This window comes from Nipponia nippon, unplaced genomic scaffold, assembly GCF_047370975.1.
Source record: "Nipponia nippon isolate SJK-2023a ecotype South Korea unplaced genomic scaffold, ASM4737097v1 scaffold_13, whole genome shotgun sequence".
In the NCBI taxonomy this organism is placed as follows: Eukaryota; Metazoa; Chordata; class Aves; order Pelecaniformes; family Threskiornithidae; genus Nipponia; species Nipponia nippon.
In genome coordinates this window covers 7,304,102-7,323,299 of record NW_028262324.1, presented here as the reverse complement: position 1 = coordinate 7,323,299, position 19,198 = coordinate 7,304,102, and the positions used below count along the sequence as shown (strand labels likewise).

Here is a 19,198-nt window from a genome sequence, read left to right as displayed (position 1 = left end):
ACAATATGAAGGGCAACTGTAATGAATTGCTAAGGTAAAACATGTTACCAACTCAGAAACCCTTATAACAGGAGGAGAACATATATCTGCTCCTCTGCTTCAGCCCATATTTCATGTTAATGGTTCGGCTTCCTTGTTGTGATTATGACATACTGCTTCTTGCATTTATCTTCTCTATCCTAAAACCTGCTTGTAAAAATACTATATGTACTGCAGATGTGTTCCTTTGGGGGCTTGCAAAAAAAAAAAAAAAAAAAAGGACAGAGTTGATAGCTAATTGTGAGTTTCTTAGGTCATTTGAAACTGCCCTGTTCCACTGCATTCATCTTTCTGCAAATAGACATTGAAATATTATGGAAGAGGAAATATAGCAATATGCCATTCACTCCAAAAACATCCTTTCTTTAAAAAAAAAAGTCTCATATCAGAAAAAGGAGCAATCCAGCAAACTGACCAGGACCAAGCACCAGCAGTGGATGAGTTGGCACTCTGGGTACAGCACCGGTCATTTCCCAAACCCTGTCTTCATTTTCTCAGTAGTAACACTGAGGTTGCAATATTTACTCTTCCATGATGTGGCAAAAGTAATTTAATTAACACTCAGAAAATGTTCGGATACTACTTGAAAATGACATAACACAAAACAAACACAAAACGTTGCTTAAAAAAAAAGAAATATTGTATTTTCCTTCTCTATGCTTCAAAGTTAGTTTTCCCTTTTTATGTAAAGACAAAACTGCTAGTGAAATTTTCACAGCTACCTCAGTGCCTTTTCCAAAAACATTTCCGTTACCCAGGCTCTTTTGAACAGTATCTTTTTTGGCTCTGCAGTCATTTGGCATATATAGCCTAAACTCCTTGTGGCAAATAGGATTCAATAGAACAGAGCAGCTTTCTACACACAATGAATCTAGGAGACCAGGGTATTCCTGGCTCTACCAAAACCACTTACATCACCTGAGGAGGACAATATGGTTCTTTTTTTTCCCTTAGTTTTATAATAAAATATGAATAAAATATAAATATAAATAAAATACAGATTAAATGGTAAAAATACTGATCTCCTTTGGAAAGAGATCACTGATAATAACAATATATACATTATTCTCAGAAAGTAACTTTTTTTCTTATCTTTACCACACATGGCCAGAAAGTGTTCTGGCACGATCAACTTTTGTAAGCTTCAAAGTTGACTGCAAAGTGGGTATATGTGGAAGGATGTGGGTATAGATCCTCAGCATGTTCTGTAACAGGGATACACACAGAGTGGGAAATTCTGCCCTCACCAAAATCAATAAGACTAGCATCATCAAATTCAGCAGAATCAGAAATTCGCCTCTAACCTTTACAATGCAGCTCAATGGAGGTTTAAGTTCTTTAAAATAAATCAAACCTCTAATCTTAAATACCCTTTGAAATTTGAAGTGTCTCCTGAGCTGTTGCTTCTGAACAAGAAACCTACTGTAGCAGTAACACAAGAAGACAGAAGGGAAAGGAATGAGGAAAGAGAGAGAAGAAAAACGGTAGTTTCCAGTCCCAGCTCCATCTAGGCTAGCTTATCTACTGGGAACACCTCTTCTGGGAGACTCCTACTGACATAACTGAAGCATGGGACAATAAAATGAAAATGAGCTCAAGATCTGGAAATTGTAGTCTAAAAACCATAGTTCATTATTATTAAAGTCTTTAAATGTGAGCTAAGAGAATCGGCGCATAGTTGCCCACCTCCAGAGGCCACCTCTGAGTGGAGCCGGTGCTCAGCGTTGTGTGAAGGTATCACAAGCTGCTTTACAGTGCCTTCTCTGAAACTTTTTTTCCTTTAACTAGCAAAATAATTAGTTATTCTGATTTTAGAGGCTGAGAAGAAAAATTTAGGACATTTCCATCAGAACGTATCTCCTTAATTGAATAACTTCCTAGACTCTCTAGTTAAAGTTTAAATAAATAACGGTTAATGACTCTGAAGCAATCAGAAATGTTTTGCCAAGGGGAAATCAACAGTATATTAAGATAGTTCAGTATTATTGCTGAATGCTAAAGGCAGCTTTTAAAGATCATATGTTTACTAAAACTAAAGAAATTAGATACATCTGATCATTCTGAAAGGTATTCTGACACCTTTAATGCCATTTTTCTTCTATCTGTGTAGGAACAATATTTCCTCTACATTACATATATATCAATGGGTAAGGCGAGCTTTCCGATTTTACCAATTTTACACAAAATACTGGTGTTCCTCTCTGAAATAAACTCCTATGACAAATAACCTTTTTATAATATCATGCATATTATGTGCTGCAATCCCAGGGGTTTTTAGATATACATAAATATATAGATAGATAGATAGATATACACATTTTGGAGGTACAGTGGTGGTACATTTTGATTAGTCATAATGGAAAACTTTTTTATATTTTTCAGTGATGTAAATCATTTTCCTTCTTGCCATGTCTTTCCACTTCCTCCCAAACTGCAGTGTTCTGTACAGAAACGATACTGTGTCTAACAAATTACCTCCTCGTCTGATTTATCCCATAGGAGTGGAAATGTACCCACCTATCTTCCTGAAATTCCCCCAAAAAATCCTGTAGGTTGGGTCCAGAAAAATAAGGAATTTGGGCACAATTCTGTGCCACTGATTCCCTGGCATTTTTATCAGGAGCATCAACCAGCCATGCATTAGACTTTAAATCAGTGAAATATCCATTTACAGTGGTTAGAGCAATATGATACACTGCACTTGGCTAACAAGTGAAGAAATTGGAAACAGATTACCTAAAACAGCAAATCCGAGCCTAAACTGGCTTTTAGAGAAGGTGCCAGATTGCTGGATATTCTTCCATCCAAAATGTTTCTCAAGTTTTTTATTTTAGAATCTTCATGATATTGCAAGGCACAAATATCCATCGAATTCAGTGTATATTTTGGGCATGAAGGATGGAGGTTTCATTAGCAGTTCATGTGAAAATCATTTTTAATTGATATTCAGTTTGATTGCACTGGAGTTTCGTACTGATGGCAAAACCTAAAGCAAAGGTCTCATCCAAAATCCTTTGGAATCAATGTGATTCTTAACACTAACTTCAGTGAAGACAGGATTTCTGCCTAAATGTTTTTTAAATAAAATGCATAGGTTATTTCTAGATCATTCTGATTACCTCTAGGATTCTGCCACACTAAACTATGACAGTTTGCCTGCCTCCCCAGACAGTTTCTGTGAATCCCAAAAGCTTACACTTTGCATATAATAATTATATCCAATAAAAAAATAGCATGAAGTGACTTTCAAAATCCAAAGGTCAAAAATTCAGCTAACATATATTAATCTTTATTATGTAACAATGATATAATAAATAAGTTTATGAATTCATATGACCTGTACAAAAAGCCGAAAAGATATTGCACCAAGTTAGGTACCAGCTATTTGGATTTAATATTTGTTAAACATATGATCTAAAATTATATACAGTTGTGGAGTTAAGGCAAAACCAGATGATACCATTAACACAACAGAAGGTTTGAAAAACAGACATAATTACAAACAAGGGGATCTCATCTCCAGCTAATAAAGTGGTTGTGTCTAAGGAAGGAATCCCTTAGGTTTTTAATAAAGCAGTTATTATCAATCATGTTAATGAAAATTGAAGAACAAGTGTGAGATTTCCTGCAGGGCAAAGCTGTTTTGCAAAGTTGTGCCTGAATGATCACCTTTAACCCTGGTAAGAACATTTTTCTTAATGGTTATAATCTGCTCTTCTTTTTAGAAAACAGCACGTGGAAAAGATACATATCCAACTAAAATACAACCACAACCTCTTAGCTTTATGTAGGCTAGACTTGATTGTGACCGGTGACAGAGCATAAATATATGGGTGAACCATCCAACACACTACACGGAGAGGAGAATTAAAGTCAACCACTTATCAATAATAATTACCTTTCTCAAGACAATGGAATAGATCATGTCAGTTAAGTCCCAATGACAAAAACATGTATGACCAATATATCAATATACAGTTCTTTGGCAGCAACACACTAACTCTTGATTGAAGTCTGAACTCAAACTCTCCTAAATTATAGACCTGGTTGCCAGTCTTTTCATAATTAAAGAAAATCCACTTCTCCCATGAATCCAGTAAGTCCAGTAAATGAAATCTGAATAACTCTTGCAGGCAGCTTTAGACTGTAACATTAAGCATAGATATTTATCGTCTGCTTTAGTCTCAATCCAAATATATTGTATTTAAGCACACAAAATTCTGTGAAACTTCTGAGTAGTTCAGATGGGGCCAAAATCCATAAAGAGAATCCATATTCACCCATGAAAAACCAATAAAGAAACATCAATCCTATGATGATAAAATGATCTTCATGTAACAGAGGCAATGATGAGTCCACACCTGGATGAATGTCACAGGAAAATTGACTTTACAGGGGAAACACCAGAAAGCCAGAAAACGTAGAATACTGCCATCCACCGACCAGATTACCTTTCTCCAATTTCAGGTAAACCTTATCCTCCTTGTCTAGATAGAGCAGGACTCCATTAGTGGCAGCTTCACGCGTGACGTCCTTGTCCCCAGCAAAAGCAGAAATGACTGGCTTTCCATTTAGCATCAAATTAACCTACAAGAGAAAAATCACTGAAAAGCTCTAATTAACAGAAAAACATCAAGAACTAGCACTGAATATTAACTACAGTGTAAGAGGTCTGCTAAGGTCCCAATCTTCACTGCTTTTTTTTGTTTGTTTGTTTTAAACTAATCATTACATTTATTTGGAGCGTACAAGCACATTCGTGTTTCATGGGCTTGACCTGCAGCTGAGTGAAATCATGGGACACTGTCCACTGCATGCCACGGGCCGGGCTCAGTCGGTGTGAAAGGTAACGCGACATTGCTTTCAGCTGTTGCTTGGGCACATTAATTGTTGTAACTCCCTGGTAACGTGGAAATGTGAGCTATTACCTCACTTTGTTTCACTTTGCCTACCTCACAGGTTATTCAGACATGAACTAGCAAAGAAGACATTTTCAAGAAACTTAGGCACCCAGAGATGCAATATAGGCAGCTAATGAGATGTCAAAGGTACTGCAGTAGGCTGGGAGCTTACACTTCATTGAGAGCAAAATATACGTCCCTTCCATTACTGATGGCAGCTTAGTTTTGAAGTCTAGAACAGACCTTTAGCTTTATGAACCACTGCACTGTGTTTTGGTACTGAATCCATTGTTCTATAAAACACTTCTGAAAGTCAGCACAGCCTCTGCTCTGAAAGCAACATCACACAGACACTCTGTAAATAAAGATGGGCAGGGGCTGGGGGAACAGACAGATCCAGGCATTTTTCATTCCCCCAGTGGCAAACTATTAGCTTTCTTCTGCTTTTTCTTTTTAAGCAGCTATAATGCAGTCACAGAGGGGTGAATTATGAAATGCTTATTCATATTGAGTATGCTGGCCTTGCATATGCTCCCATTAATTTTAATGGGAGTCGCCATGGAATAAATTAGTGCTCAGCATAAGTCAGGGCAGCAGAATCTGGCCCTGATTTGGGATTCGCCTATCTGGGAAATCCACTTAATCAGATGTCCCCAGGGAACCAATTTCAATTTAATGATATTTAATGGCACTAACAGATGTTCCAGGGGCATGGTAATATCACTTATGTAGGAAGCCTTCAGGTGATTTAGTGGTGTTTAGGTCTGCATGTGGCTGAGACTCAAGCTGGTTTGCTCTACCGCAATGGCTTTCAGTCTATCCCCCCTAGTTATGACACATGCAAAAAAAAGGGTATCAAGAGTTTACACATTGCTTGGTTTTGGTTTATCTCGTTCCTTCTGTACCATCTCTCTAGGTCAGGTTCCCCTGCAGATCATCTTAGTTATTTTAATCACAGCAGAAGACACATCACAGTTTTGCGTCGGATGGTTTCACGTTAACTCTGACAAAATGGAGCCAACCAAACCCATCCATCACTTCAGAAACTCTTGATCTATGAAAGATTTCGGGTCATGTGGCAGGTTGTAACACTCCCTGTTACGAGCCCCAGACTCCCAGGTTTGAGTACCTGGTATCTGAGACACCAAAGTCTGCACTGGGCTTCCAGAACCCAAGCCTTGACATCTCTCTTGACAATATGTCTTTTAAATACAATGAAGCTGGCCGACATACAGTCATTCTAGGCCATTTCAACCTTCAGCTTTTAAAAGTGTGAAAGGAACAAAGTTTGAGCATATTAAATAGCTTATAAGCTCATTATAGAGATTTTCCTGAGGTCAGTATTTCATCTAAAAGACTTTTGTCATTGACCTGAATGGAACCATGATTTCCTGTTGTAAACTGAAGGCGAATGACACCAGGCATGTGAGTGTCTTGCACCAGCTCTCTCTGCCATCTCTACCATTTACACTTTTGTCAGGAGCTTTACCGGCAACTCAAAGCCAGAGCTGCCACAAAGAAATGGCTGATCAGTCCTGTAGAAATCCATTTCATCTCAGCTTTGTACACTGAAAACCATATTCAGGAGCACAACAGATCAGAGAAAAAGCATCAAATACTTCTATGAATCTAGTGGTCTCATGGGTGGAAACAAGGGAAGCCGCAGGTGTTATTCCAGATCCAGAAAACCAGTATGTATGTCACAGACATTGCAGGATCTGGCATGAAGATTAAGGAATGTACTTTAAGGAATTTACTGTTGGCTCAGCAAGGGGATGTTCAGGAACTTAGAGGCTTTTCCTCTAAGCTAGTACATACTTATATTTAATTGGGTAGTTCAGCTGCTATTATGTTACAGAAGAAAACGCAGAATCACATTTTTTTTTTAATATATGACACATCTTCTACGTATTATATGGTGAAAAAAAAGTTTAAACTGCTATAAAGGTTCCTGATAAGACAGCCCTGTAGAGGTGTAACATTTCGCTGTAGTACAGAACAAGTAGACCACCTTAACTAACCTTGGTCCACAGCAGACTGGTGTCATGAACAGCCAGGCCACAAAATGTTACAAAAATAATCAAATCTGGTACGTATCCCCAGAACTCCTGTGTTCAAGACAGTCAGTTTAACCTGTAGCAAAATATGACTCTTCAATAGTATTTATGCAATTAATTGAAATTTAGAGCTCTGTTTTACTCTTGGATGATTCATTCTACTTAATGCTTTACATCACCCCAGATATTCAGTTCTTATGGTACAGAAGTGAAGCTAGGGAAATTTATCTGAGGTGAGGATCCTGCCTGATTACAGCTGTTCAGTCTAAACGGGTTCACTCTACTGCTAGGAACTCTACACCACAGGTTGCTTTAAACGAAGGTATTTTTCCTTCAAAGTGTGTTAAATACTCTTGTGTTCAGTCAAGATCCTATTCTAAATAAACAATTTAAGTAAAAGATTTTATAATCATACTTGAGCAACGTACCTGAATTGTTTGACTCTGATAGACTTTAATTACGTGAAAACTGAAACTGTAAATTCCTTTTCTTGGTGCTACAAAGACAGACTCCAACGTGAAAAAATTGCCCACATTTACTAGGATCTACAAACAAAAATATAGCATGGGAATTAGTACAGGTATTCAGTGCGAAATAAAAAATACAGACTATTAACTTTAGAAAACATTCACCCATGGAAATTTTTTAATCTATGTCTATGCGGTTTTATTCATTGTTCTCTCAATTAAGTTGGAATATAACTCATAAAATGGATATTTAGTTATGTTTATAGTACAACTTTACTATAAATAAACTAGGGTGGAGAATAGTTCTTACTTTGCTACTATATCATACCTTGAAGACCTTTCTTCTATACATGTTTAGAGGAGATAAAGAAAAGGCATTTTTGTTCATCATTCCCCAAAAATGGCATCAAAACACCAATTCAGGGAGTGGCATACTGCTTTTGGCTAAAAAGCAATGGTCAAGTCAACACCGGCTTTCTGAAAGTCTTGAGCTGTGAGGAAGGATGTAGTGAATGATATAATTCATCCACCAGTTTATAGTCAGACTGAGTTACTGAAATACCTGACATCTCTGAGCAAAAACTGGCTGTGAGCCTTTGCTGCTTTATTTGTTTTTTGTAAGCACTAATAATAATTTGCATTTGATTAAACAGAAACAAGTAACAGAGGGGAACATATTAAATAAGTGCATCGTCCATATGCTAAATACCTTCTCTAATGACTACATTTTTCTTTCTTTCCACCTAGTTATGCTTTCTTATTAATTGATATTTTCAGGCTCCTTTATGCCAGACACAGCCCTAGAAAGCCACCAGGAAGGTCCATGAAGTTAGGGTAATTTACATTGCTAGCATTAAGCTACGTGACATATCTGGCTTCAGTTGTCACGACAATTTACTGTTCATTATGATATGGTATAGGAAGCAAAATACCCATCAGTCACAATTACCTTGGACCTGCCCTAGGACAGGAGCTGGTGTACGAAATGTGTGCTGGCATCTGTATGTTACTAATAGTGACTGAGATGAGAGGGGCTGTACTAGGGACCTGTGATTGTTATGGAAAAGTTAAATTATTTTTTCCTTAAAATTCGTCCTTCTTTCCCCAATCAAAGGCTGCACAAGCCGTCTAAAATCTACACAGGCTGCTTGCACCTGAGCAAACCCTATCCCCCAGCCCGCCGGGGCCACGTCCGCGCCCTGTCCGCAGCCAGGGCCGCCCCTCGGATGCCCGCACGACCCCGGCGGCCGCCCCCGCCGCTCCCGCCGCCCGCCAGCGCGGCGCAGACCCGCGGGGGCCGCTCGGGGACCCGCGCAGCGCCGCTGGGCGCCGCTTCGCCCTCCTAACTTACTCGGACTCGTCCACCGTGGAGGCCGGCGGGGCCGGAGCCTGCGGCCCCCGGGGAGCTGTGCGCAGGAGGGGCCGGCAGCGAACCCCCCCGGGGCCCCGACGGCGGCTGCCCACCGCTCCGCGCCCCGCTCCGCCCTCCCCCGCCGTCGGCCCCGTCCCCGGGGGGCAAGTGGGAAACTACTGCGGGGCGGGAGGTGCCCTCCACGGGGGCGGCTGGCCCCGGCTCCCCCCGAGCCTCCAGCTGCCACCTGCCCGGCCCCTCCGTTCCTCCAGCTCTGGGGTGCGGGGGCTCCGCGGGGGGCTCCCCGCAGGCAGCCGCCCCCTGCACCCCAACTTTTTGCCGGAATTAAGGAAATGGGCGAGGCGGCGACGCGGGGGGGCCCCCGCGGGGCGAGCGGGCGGCCGCACCGGCACCTGTTGATGGCTCCCGGCCGCGTCCCGGAGCGGGGCCCGGGCACCCCGGCCCCGCGGGGGTCCCCGCCCGGCCCCGCCGCCCGCCGCTTACCTGGTCGAAGTAGATGATGCGCGTCTTGTTGCTCATCTCGGAGGGCTCGTGGTTGGTGCTCCTCACGGCCGAGAAGGCGACCTTGGAGTTGGCCGCCCGCACGGAGATGCCCAGCGGGGAGGAGGACGAGCCCTTGGCGTCGGTGGCCGGGTTGGAGTCGCAGACCACCAGGCACTTGCCCTCCAGGACGATGGGCTCCGTGTCGTTCTGCGCCCGCGCCGCGGGGCCGCCCAGCGCCAGGGCCAGCAGGACGGCGGGCAGCAGCCGCCAGCCCATGGTCGGCACCCGCGGCCGCCCGCGCCGCCGCTCCGCGCCCCGCTCCGGCCACCGCGCCCGCACCAGCGGGAGGCAGCGCCGGCAGCAGCGGCAGCCGCTCCCCCCCGCACACACGCGCGCACACGCACACACACCCGCACCTCCCGGCAACGCCGCGCTGAAAGTCGTCTGTCCTCCGCTTCGTCCCTCTGTCTCTTTTTTCTCTCCTTCTTCTCTTCTCCTCCTCCCCCCCGCCACCACTTTGTGCCTTTTTTTTTTTTTTTTCTTTCCGTCTTTCTTTCTTTCCCCGGGTCCTTTCTCAAGCTCTTTAAAACACGCCGCAAAAAGCTGCCGAACAAAATAAACACTTTCCGGTGCCCCCTTTTCTCCCCTCTCTCCACATCAAAAAAAAAGGAGTGAGAAGGACGGGGGGGTGGAAAAAAAAAAGCCCTCAGGTGAATTATTGATGGGAGAGAGGAGAAGAGAGAGGTCATGAAGAAATAAAACCATTTGACATTGCCATGATTGCCGCTGGTGGCTCTCTCTCCCCTTCGAGCTGGAGATCCAGGATGCTCTGACTGGTGGAGCGGAGAGGTGGCAGCTTACCCCAAAGCTGCCAGATCCTGTGTCTGATATCACTGCCGGGGTGCTGCAGACTCCACTTCTCTCTGTCCCCCCCCCCCCCCCGCCACAACCCCCCCAAAGAGTTATGTCATAACAAACCTGCCCAGCTCTCACCTAGCTGAGCAGATACGACACTTCATTACTAGAGACCCTCCTCATGGAATTGCCCCCTCGTCAGACACACACACTTCTCTTCCCAGGCAATTTTTTAAGCAGCTATAAAGCCAAAGGGAAAGCAACAAAACCTTGCACCATCCTCTATTTTCAAAAAGAGGAGGGGGAAAGAACTGCAGCCTGGTTGAAAGGCAGCATCTAAACCCGGAGGAGTCTCCCAGGGCACAGACCTCCGGTGCACGTATTTGTGGCTCGCATTTGGGCATGACACCCCGACCCTGCGCACGCTGCCGTTGAGTCCCCATTTTGCAGCCAGGAGGGAAGCAGCCCTCCTCGAAGCCAATCACTCAGACACTTAGATCACTGATAGGACTTTACTGACTGCTCTTTGAGGTTAATATTGCCAAGTACCACCTCATGGTGCTGCCAAATGGCAGCCCCTGGTAATGTTTTGATTAGACACCTCTGTCTAGTATTAGTTTCTTTTTTTGATGTGTGCTGAAAGGACTGGAAGACTGAGCAGGTACCTTAGCTTAGTACTCCCACGTATTTCAAGATTATTAAAAATGTGACCAGTTTGGTGCTGCTGATGGCTTCTAGAGAAGATCTCTCCTGCGTCACATGGTCCCATTTGAAATGGTCTCATGGTGAAACCTAAACCCTCTTCAGGGACTGGCAGAAATGATACAGTGCTCCCAGAAGCAGAATTGGCTAAGCAGATTTCCATCCAAACCAAAAACAAAATGCCAATGTTTTGTAAGAAATTGAGCATATGATTTTTAGATAGATACCTTTCAATGCAACTATTTTTTTGTGCCTATAACAGCTTTGCAACAAATATGTCCCATGTCAACCATTAACCACCAGCAGCCTTCATTCACTTCTTGCCCAGAGGCATCTCTATCTGGGTGCAGCTTTTCTACCTTTCAAACCCAGCTGGGAAAGGTGCTGATCTGTTTGGAGCTGTGAATGCCAGCACATCTTGCTGCCTCCCGTTCTGTAGAGGAAGAGGACTGGGGTACAGCCAGCTCACCCAGCACCTCAGCTCCGTGTGCCAACAAATGCTGGCCATAAATCTGGACACCAACAGACAAAAGACATTAAAGAAGCAACAGGAAACTAAGAGGAGGAATAAAAAGCAGTGAAACCCACTCTCTACTGAACACCAAGGCTTTCTGCGGGCAAATGGGAGCTGGGACTGGTTTTCAGTTGATGTGGAGAACTGAGGGTGAAGCATGAAGTCTGCAGAACTCAGTAAAGTCTTTGAGAAGCCATAAAGCAGCCGAAAGTCCTCTTAGCTAGCAACAAACAAAATACTCTTTAAAATTCAGAAAGCCAGACTCAAATTTTAGGGAATCGCATTGGTCAGACAAGAGGTAAAGAGAAATTTTACTGTTTTCTAGGAATGCATGAATATCCTCTTATTCAGTGACACCAACAGAGACGGACAGAAGAGTCAAGCTGAGAAGTGCCACTTGCTGTAAACAAGGAAAGGAAACAAGAAATAAAGCAAATACTCGCAGCACAACTTTGTCCCTTTTGTAGAAATTGGATCTGCAGATTAAAAGATTTATGCCAATGCATAGGAACACCTGTCTGGAGGACTCTTGCAAAACAAAGCTCTATGAAAACAGGAAAAGATTTTGTGCCACAATATTTTGTAAATAAATACAAATGTATAAATAATTTCACATTATTTCAATGTGTCATGCTTAAAAATTCTTCTGTACCTCATGCTGCTGAGTAGCCTTTTAACACTGCACAAATAACAGCAAATATATTTATAACGTACATAAATGTAGATTGAAATTTGAAACTACTGTCAATTTTGAAAGATCCATCATTTGTCAGAGATTAAAAACTTTACAATAATTTCAGACAAGTTGTTTTAATTTCATTTTGTTGTGGACAATGACATCAACTGTCTCTATAGTGGCAAAAAGAATGGAAAAACTAGAAAATAGCCAAAACTTAGGTGAAGAATCTGAAAAAAAAGGCAAGTAACATCAAAAACCCAACTGATCAGCAAGACAAGGTATAAGTTGAGTCAGAATTTTTCAAAAGTTGACTTTCCTATTTCCTTGTCTGCAGGTGCAGGCACCTGCTAAGTCTGGCCTGGCAACACCATTTTCCCGTTCCCCTTCTCTCACTCGAATGTCTAAGGACCTGTTCTGCACAGAGCAGATGCAGAAGTGCAGAGAAAGTCAAGAAGAGAAGCACCTCTCCCGCCTGTGCTTTTCTTGCGGAGTTGTGCATACATTTCTGTGCGTGCAGGTTACTTTAGCTGTGTGAACGAATTAGTAAGTAGGTATGCAGCTAACTAATTACAGCCATTTCTGAACACAGCTACTTAATTTAAGGGCTCAGTTCCGATAAAGTTAAATGCAAGTTAGAAACAAATTTGCCCACGCATTTTGCATGCAGTTATAAACCTTCTTTTGAGATCACAGTCTGCAAAAGCTAAGTGCTCCTCATCTCATACGGTCTATTCTGGAAAAATCAGAAAATATAACAAAAATTCTCTTAGAACTACCTGTCAGTCTGCACAGATAGCATAAGACATACATTAATGATTAACATCATACTTCTCATCACCTACGAAAGGAGACAGAAGCGGACTGTGTCCTGCACCGTGGATTACATTTTCAGAAATTTCAACAATTTCCAAAAATGTTTTGGCAGATGGCATTAAATTTTGACATCCGTGGTATCCTAATTTGAAGGAAGTCCAATTAAATGAGGCTGCTAATAAAGATGACATGAAGGGAGCAGGTTCTGCCCCTGTATTTTGCCTGCATTTATGCTAGGCACATGCTTGTAGGTGGTTCCGGTCTAGAACTCCTATTTTATTTGAAAGACCTTTTGAGTTGCAGTGTTGGAGAGGGGAAAATCTCAGACACTAGGGCTCCTATTCCTGTCTTGGTGCCTTTGACTTAGGACATTTTTTCTTATTTACAAAAGGGTATGGACAAACCCTTTTCATCATTTTCTTTTCCATGTCTAAAACATATTCTAGAGTACTACTGGCTCTGATGTGTTTCTGGCTTGGTTATAGCCCAGTATAATTAGCAACTATGATGGAGTTGAAGGAAAGGGACTGAGCAGAGGCTGTACAGCAGCGCTGGCCCTTGTCTGCGGCAGTGGGTACACACCGGAGGCCGGCGGAGCTCCCTCCCTTGTGGAAACCAACAGCTCAATCAGAAATTTTACTCCATGCTTGGAACTGGAAGGCACTGTGTTTCAGTAAAGTATTCTTTTCCCCAAAGGGTAACCGGTATTGAGATTTCAGATGACATTTATTAACAATATGAATTCAAGAGATGAATAAGACTATTAAAACTTTTCCTTAGCAATAAGCCATTTGCAGGATGGAGAGAAGGCAGCAGAATAACGGGACAAGCAAAATTCGACACAGCAATCACGATTTAACAGCCAAATCCTACAAGCACAGAGGAAATCCTAATAAATTTTCTCTGCTCTGGGAAAAGGAAATCAAAATAGAGGCCATCAGGGAAAGTGTATTTTGGAGGGGAAAGAGCTGAACTGAAAAGAAAAATTGAATTTTTCCTGGAAATAAAATTAATATAACCTACAATAAAGTTGGCATTCTCAGACATTCAAAAGTAAAGCATCACCCTCAATGATGCGGTAGATAAAATCTTTTTTGACTTTCAGACATGGCACCCAATCACAATTTAGAGCGTAATGGTGGCAATTAAAACACATTCTTGGAGGTGATGGATCAAGCCCTTAAATGGAGACCAGAGCCTGCTATCAATAATTTCCAAGCTGATAACTGGGCTGTTATGGCTGATCCTGCAGCCAGTTGCATGAAGAAGACAGGGCCTGATCTTGGCCAAGGGGAGCCCATGCATCGAGCGGTGTGGAGCTGCTGGCACGACCGTGAACTTTGTTCACATGACACTCCCAGAGAGACTGGATCTATAAATAATATACATAATCCAGCCTCAAATCCATGCCTAAGTAAACAGACTGAAGAGCCCCCATCATCAAAATACCTGAACTGTATCACGAAATACCTCCTCCTTTTTTTTTCCCACTCACGCAGTGGGAAGAGATCTTAAAGGTTATTAGTAACAGCATTTGTTTGGGCGGTTGGGCTGGGCTTTAGTTGCTGAACAAAATGAGGGAAGTTTACTAGGGATGCTATGGGAAAGGCGAGTTGAAAAGTGAAGTTTGCATTTAATTCATAAGCAGCAAGGTTAATGATCGTTCTTATTTTATCCGACAAAGAATTTCTTAGTATTGATCCAGCTCCCTCTAACAGGGATTTTTTTTTTTCTTCCTTTGAAAGAAAAATGAGTAAAATAAATAGCAACAATGCTCAAGAATGGAAATTCAGTTAGATTAAACTCACTGTTTCTTTGCCTTTCTGGACTCATAGTGTGAAAGCCTAAAACCATCTCCAGTTGGAAGTATTTTGCCCTTTCACAGGGAACTTTCTGCACCAAGGCAGGCATGCTAGGTGTTTTTCTGACAAAGGGAAGAGCCACGGGGAGAATAAGGAGAAAACACCATGTTTACATTTACATTTTCTTTTACCTCTTGGCTTGTAAACCTGCATTAAATACAATTTCTGTATCAATATTGCATGATACCTTCCAAATCTCTTTGGAAAAAAACATCTTGCTTTGTATAATTAGTCATTTGCCTTACAAAAGGGAGAAATAATCTGCCTCAGACTTCCTCTCCTGCTTTTGAGCTTCTTCCTTGTGTCTAGAGGCCTTATGAATTCTCCTAACCCCTCGGTAACAGGAGCCCTCCTTCCTCTCCTTTTCTTTTTTCTTTATCCTAATTATATTTCCTCTCTGTCAAGCTGAGCTTTCTGTTTGCTGAATGTGTAACACGGTTTTGTAGTGAGCTGGCTGAGCACCCATCAGCCTCCTCCTAGGATTAAACCCCCAGCTCCAGTGCTGCTCTACTTGGCTTTTTGCTGAACTCATCCTAATGAGGACGTGCGAGGTGAACCGGTGCGGGAGCGGCAGGGGGAGAGGGAGGCAGAAAGGCTGGATTCAAAGGCAGAATACTGATGACGATTCAAACCTGTGTTTATGGAGCTCAGCGGTCAGACTTTTTACTGTCTTTTGACATTCTTTCAGGCTAAATATTGTATTTCCTGAGTTGGCTGTCGTCTCCATCTGGCTGTTGGCTCCCATACAGACTAACTTGTCTTTTAGACAGCTGGCCCTGTGGATCTCAGCTAGTTACACAGTTTGTTGGCCGAATCCAAAACGAATTCACCTGGCTAATGAGCTTAATAGTTCTTAAGAAGATTCCGTAAATATTCTATAAATTAAATTTCACTTCATTTATTTAGGCATAAAATGTAAAGAGATTCTATAGGAATATAACAAAATCTTCAGCCATACATATGCATATGGCTGGAATGACTAAAATAAATACAAGTTTTTGCTATTTAATTCAGACAGATGCAGAATCAAGCCTAGATTTTCCTTGCTTTATTTTAACCTAAAAGCCAACCTTGCTTGGCTTTTTAAGTAAGCCATTTCTGTTTGTTTGCCTGTTTTTAATGTACCTCTCTTCATTCCATTCCATCTTCAAGTATTTTTTTTAAACTTTCTGCAGCAACAGAACAGAGAAACCAATGAAAAACAATCGTCTGCTTATGTTTGTTGGGCTTCTTTAATTTTCCTGACACTCTGCTATAATAAATTTGTGTCTTGATGGCCATCTTAGGAAACTGAATTTTAAACTTCTGTGAGAATTTTAGAGGTGATTAAGAAAATGAAGTCAGCAGGATGTCTGCATGTGTGTAAAGGTAAAACTGTTCAGATATGCTGACAGCATTGGCATTTGAGTTCTTTATTCAGCATTTCTTACGCAGCCAGACCTTCTATTTGGCCAATACTGCAAACCTGAGCACACTTCAGGCCCAAGCACAAAGTGCAAATCAGGGTTTGAAATGCCTATGGCCAGATTCTGCGACTCCTTACGGCAGCATGTTTCTGCAGCTACTCTTTGGTGGCTGTCTGGGAATATTCCACAGGTATATTGTTACGCTGAGTCCAATAGACTTAGTCTGGATTTACATCAGTGTAAAACTGAGAGCAAAATTTGACCCTGAAGCTTCTTGTTACTCCTTCATAGATCCTAGGTAGGAGTCAATTATTTGCAACATCAATGGGCCAGTAAATTTCGTCGTTAATCTTGGCTGGGCTATCCACAAATAGTTTAATATTTATTGTGTTTATTTTTATTCAAAATATTTACAGTAAATCTCTTTCTAATTTACATGTTTAACCCTCTTGTAAAAACAGAGCTTTGGTGGATTAAGACCATAAAATCAACTTACATACATTAACTGTCTTTATAGCAAGTACTTGCAGCTATATAACTTGTTATAAAGTAAGATTTCATTCTTTTTTCAATATTGCATTTCAGTTCATGTCTAAAAAAAAAAAAATTCTTCTCAAGTTTTCAACTAATTTACCTGATACATTTCTGCAATTTTATGAAATAAATAATTTTGCAAAGAAGTGCTGTGCTGACCTATGCAATGATCTTAGATTTTTCAATTGCATTTAATGAGGCAAGAAGTGTGATTTTTGCCTAGATCGAATAAATTCAGATGACATGGTCAGAAAAATAGCCTAGCAGGAAAATCTTTCCCTTTTAGCAGGAGGGAAGGGGAAGGAACATGGTTTGTTACTTGCTCCAAGCTGCAGAGCCCGGTTCACTGAGCAGGGTGGTTACAGTGAACGGAGGATGGAGTTTGCAAAGGCTTCAGCAATCTGCTGGTCGTCAGTTTAGCTTAAACTGTTGAATACATTTTGTGGATATAGTTTGCTAATTTGATGTCAAGGAAACCACAGAAAAATCAGATTGTGAAGTGGTGTAATTTAGTGCATCTTCTTTGACATCAATTGAGGTACACAGATTAACTCCCCTCAGGAGAATTTGTCCCAGATAAATTTCTCACTGAGTGGTTTTCATAGCAAGGGCCAATGAAAAACTAAAAATAGCATTGCTGAGGGAATAATTTGCATTAAAAGAAGTGTCTAATATAGTGAATTAAGAGACTGTCCATTGGTTGTGTTACTTGTTTGATATTTGAAGGGAGTGGATTGACTGGAAGACTTGTGATGATATTCAGGGATGAAGCCACAGGGAATGGCTTCACATTAGGATTTTTAGTGCCATCTATTGAGATGTGCCAACTTTAACAGAAGAAAAAAAAAATATTTTTTTTAATATATTGTAGGTTTTGTTTTTTTGACTTACCAACTTTCATTGCATCCGTTTGCTGCTGAGACTAGATTCCAGCTTCCTTGCAGCATGGGTCGTACCAGATGGTCCTGCTACATTCACACACACTATTGGGAAACATATAAAAATCACAGTACAGTACCTTCAAGTGGCTGGTTTCTCTCCTTCATTTTAGAATAAATATCATAAAAGCAAATCTCCAAAGCTGGGCACAGCCCTCCAAATCCCTAGAAACACCTTGGCAACTGAGACAGAAACGTGCCATGGCATTTTTTTTACTTCTTCTCCCCAGTATATGGCTTCCAACAATTGTTCTGCACTCCTCCACCAGGTTTTTTAACCTTTCTGCAGTGGTCAAGCTGCCTGCAGGGGCTGGTGTCAAGGCAAGTTGGGATGGCAGTGTAGTGCCACAGGAAAGCTCCATATGGAGAGGCCTAAACGAACAAAGCTGAATGAATAAATGATTTCTTTAAAATGAATTAACCAAAGAAAAGGTTTAATGGAACAAAACTATTTGGGGATCAACCCCCAAGAGCGTACTTTCTACTTCAAAGAAAGAAATGGTCTTAGGCCAAATGAGTCCTTTGAGAAATGTAGAGCGGTTTTTTTTGTCTACAGACTTTAAGATTAAATGCTGGCTAATTTCTGAAGAGCAAGCTTCCAAAGAAAAATCTTGACATTTGTTTTGTTGTGGTAGTTTCAACATTTCCACTTTCCTTCAATTTCCTTTTATTTTTTCCTTTCTTTTTCATTTGTTTTGCTAGGGATCAGCAGGGCTAGAGGGAGAAGAGAAAATTTGATTCCAGTTCTTCAGAAATTTCCTCCAAAAATTTGACCTTTCCAGAAATTATTTGTGGCTGTGAATATGCAGAAGTACCTCAAAGTGTCTAAATTTTTCTTCAGTCTTTCAGAGGCAGAACACAGTATTTCAAACCTTGTTTCTGCTGTTTTCCCAAAAGCGCACATCTTTTAAAACCAATGTGTAATTTTCTCAACTTAATATTTTGGTTAATAGATCATTTGGATAGCATATATTATAATCTCAATGTACATTTTCTTCTACAAATTGTGGGGTTAACTTAGGGAGTGCATGTAATTTATGTAACTTAAATCTGCAAAATATTTAACATCAAGTGTCTATTCAGTTCTAATATTTGCAGTTCACAATTGGTAGTGGATTAGAAAATGAGTAAATGAGTCTTTCAGTCAGAGAAAGGAAATAATACTATGTAACTTACCCAACTATTCAGGCAGCTTGAATAGTAAGTCTTTTACTGTACCTGTGTCTCTTGGTTGCCTGCTTGAGGATTCAGGACCAAATTTCACTTTCTCTTGCATTTGTACCATTACCTAAAGTGGTCTGGAAGTAAAGCTTAATAGGCAATTTTAGAAGGAAGGATGCTTGGTTTTGCTTTTTAATTTATCTCCAACTTCATCAGTTAGTGTAATAATTTTCAGCTGTAAGTTAGCAACATATTTAGAGATAAATATGAAGTATGAGTAACCTAACCTTTGTAGCAGATGGGAATTGATTAATCTGATTAAATATTGTGATGATTTTTAATCAAAGCAAAGCAATGCAAGACTTTCTTCCAAGATTTACTTGCCTCCAGCAAGCCTAACTAGTGCTTCTCATGC

At 41.2% G+C, this 19,198-nt stretch overlaps 1 protein-coding gene across 1 annotated transcript; it reads right to left on the bottom strand.

Moving 5' to 3' along the window:
- Positions 1-3,388: 3,388 nt before the first annotated feature.
- CBLN4 (cerebellin 4 precursor) lies at positions 3,389-9,637 on the bottom strand. The gene is made up of 4 exons (XM_087750104.1): positions 9,320-9,637; positions 7,426-7,542; positions 4,491-4,626; positions 3,389-4,400 (listed from the first exon to the last, which is right to left on the bottom strand). Exons 1-4 carry the CDS (start codon positions 9,593-9,595, stop codon positions 4,192-4,194), a joined length of 738 nt encoding a protein of 245 aa, XP_087606230.1. The 5' UTR covers positions 9,596-9,637; the 3' UTR covers positions 3,389-4,191.
- Between the last annotated feature and the right edge of the window lie 9,561 nt (positions 9,638-19,198).

Bases quoted from the DNA above. Each gene is read 5' to 3' on its own strand.
- CBLN4 (XM_087750104.1), bottom strand. From the start codon at position 9,595: ATGGGCTGGCGGCTGCTGCCCGCCGTCCTGCTGGCCCTGGCGCTGGGC. The intron at 4,627-7,425 runs GTACGTTGCTCA...TTTCTCTTGTAG, and splicing joins ATCAGAGTCAAACAATTCAG to GTTAATTTGATGCTAAATGG. The intron at 4,401-4,490 runs GTAATCTGGTCG...ACATTCATCCAG, and splicing joins TTACCTGAAATTGGAGAAAG to GTGTGGACTCATCATTGCCT.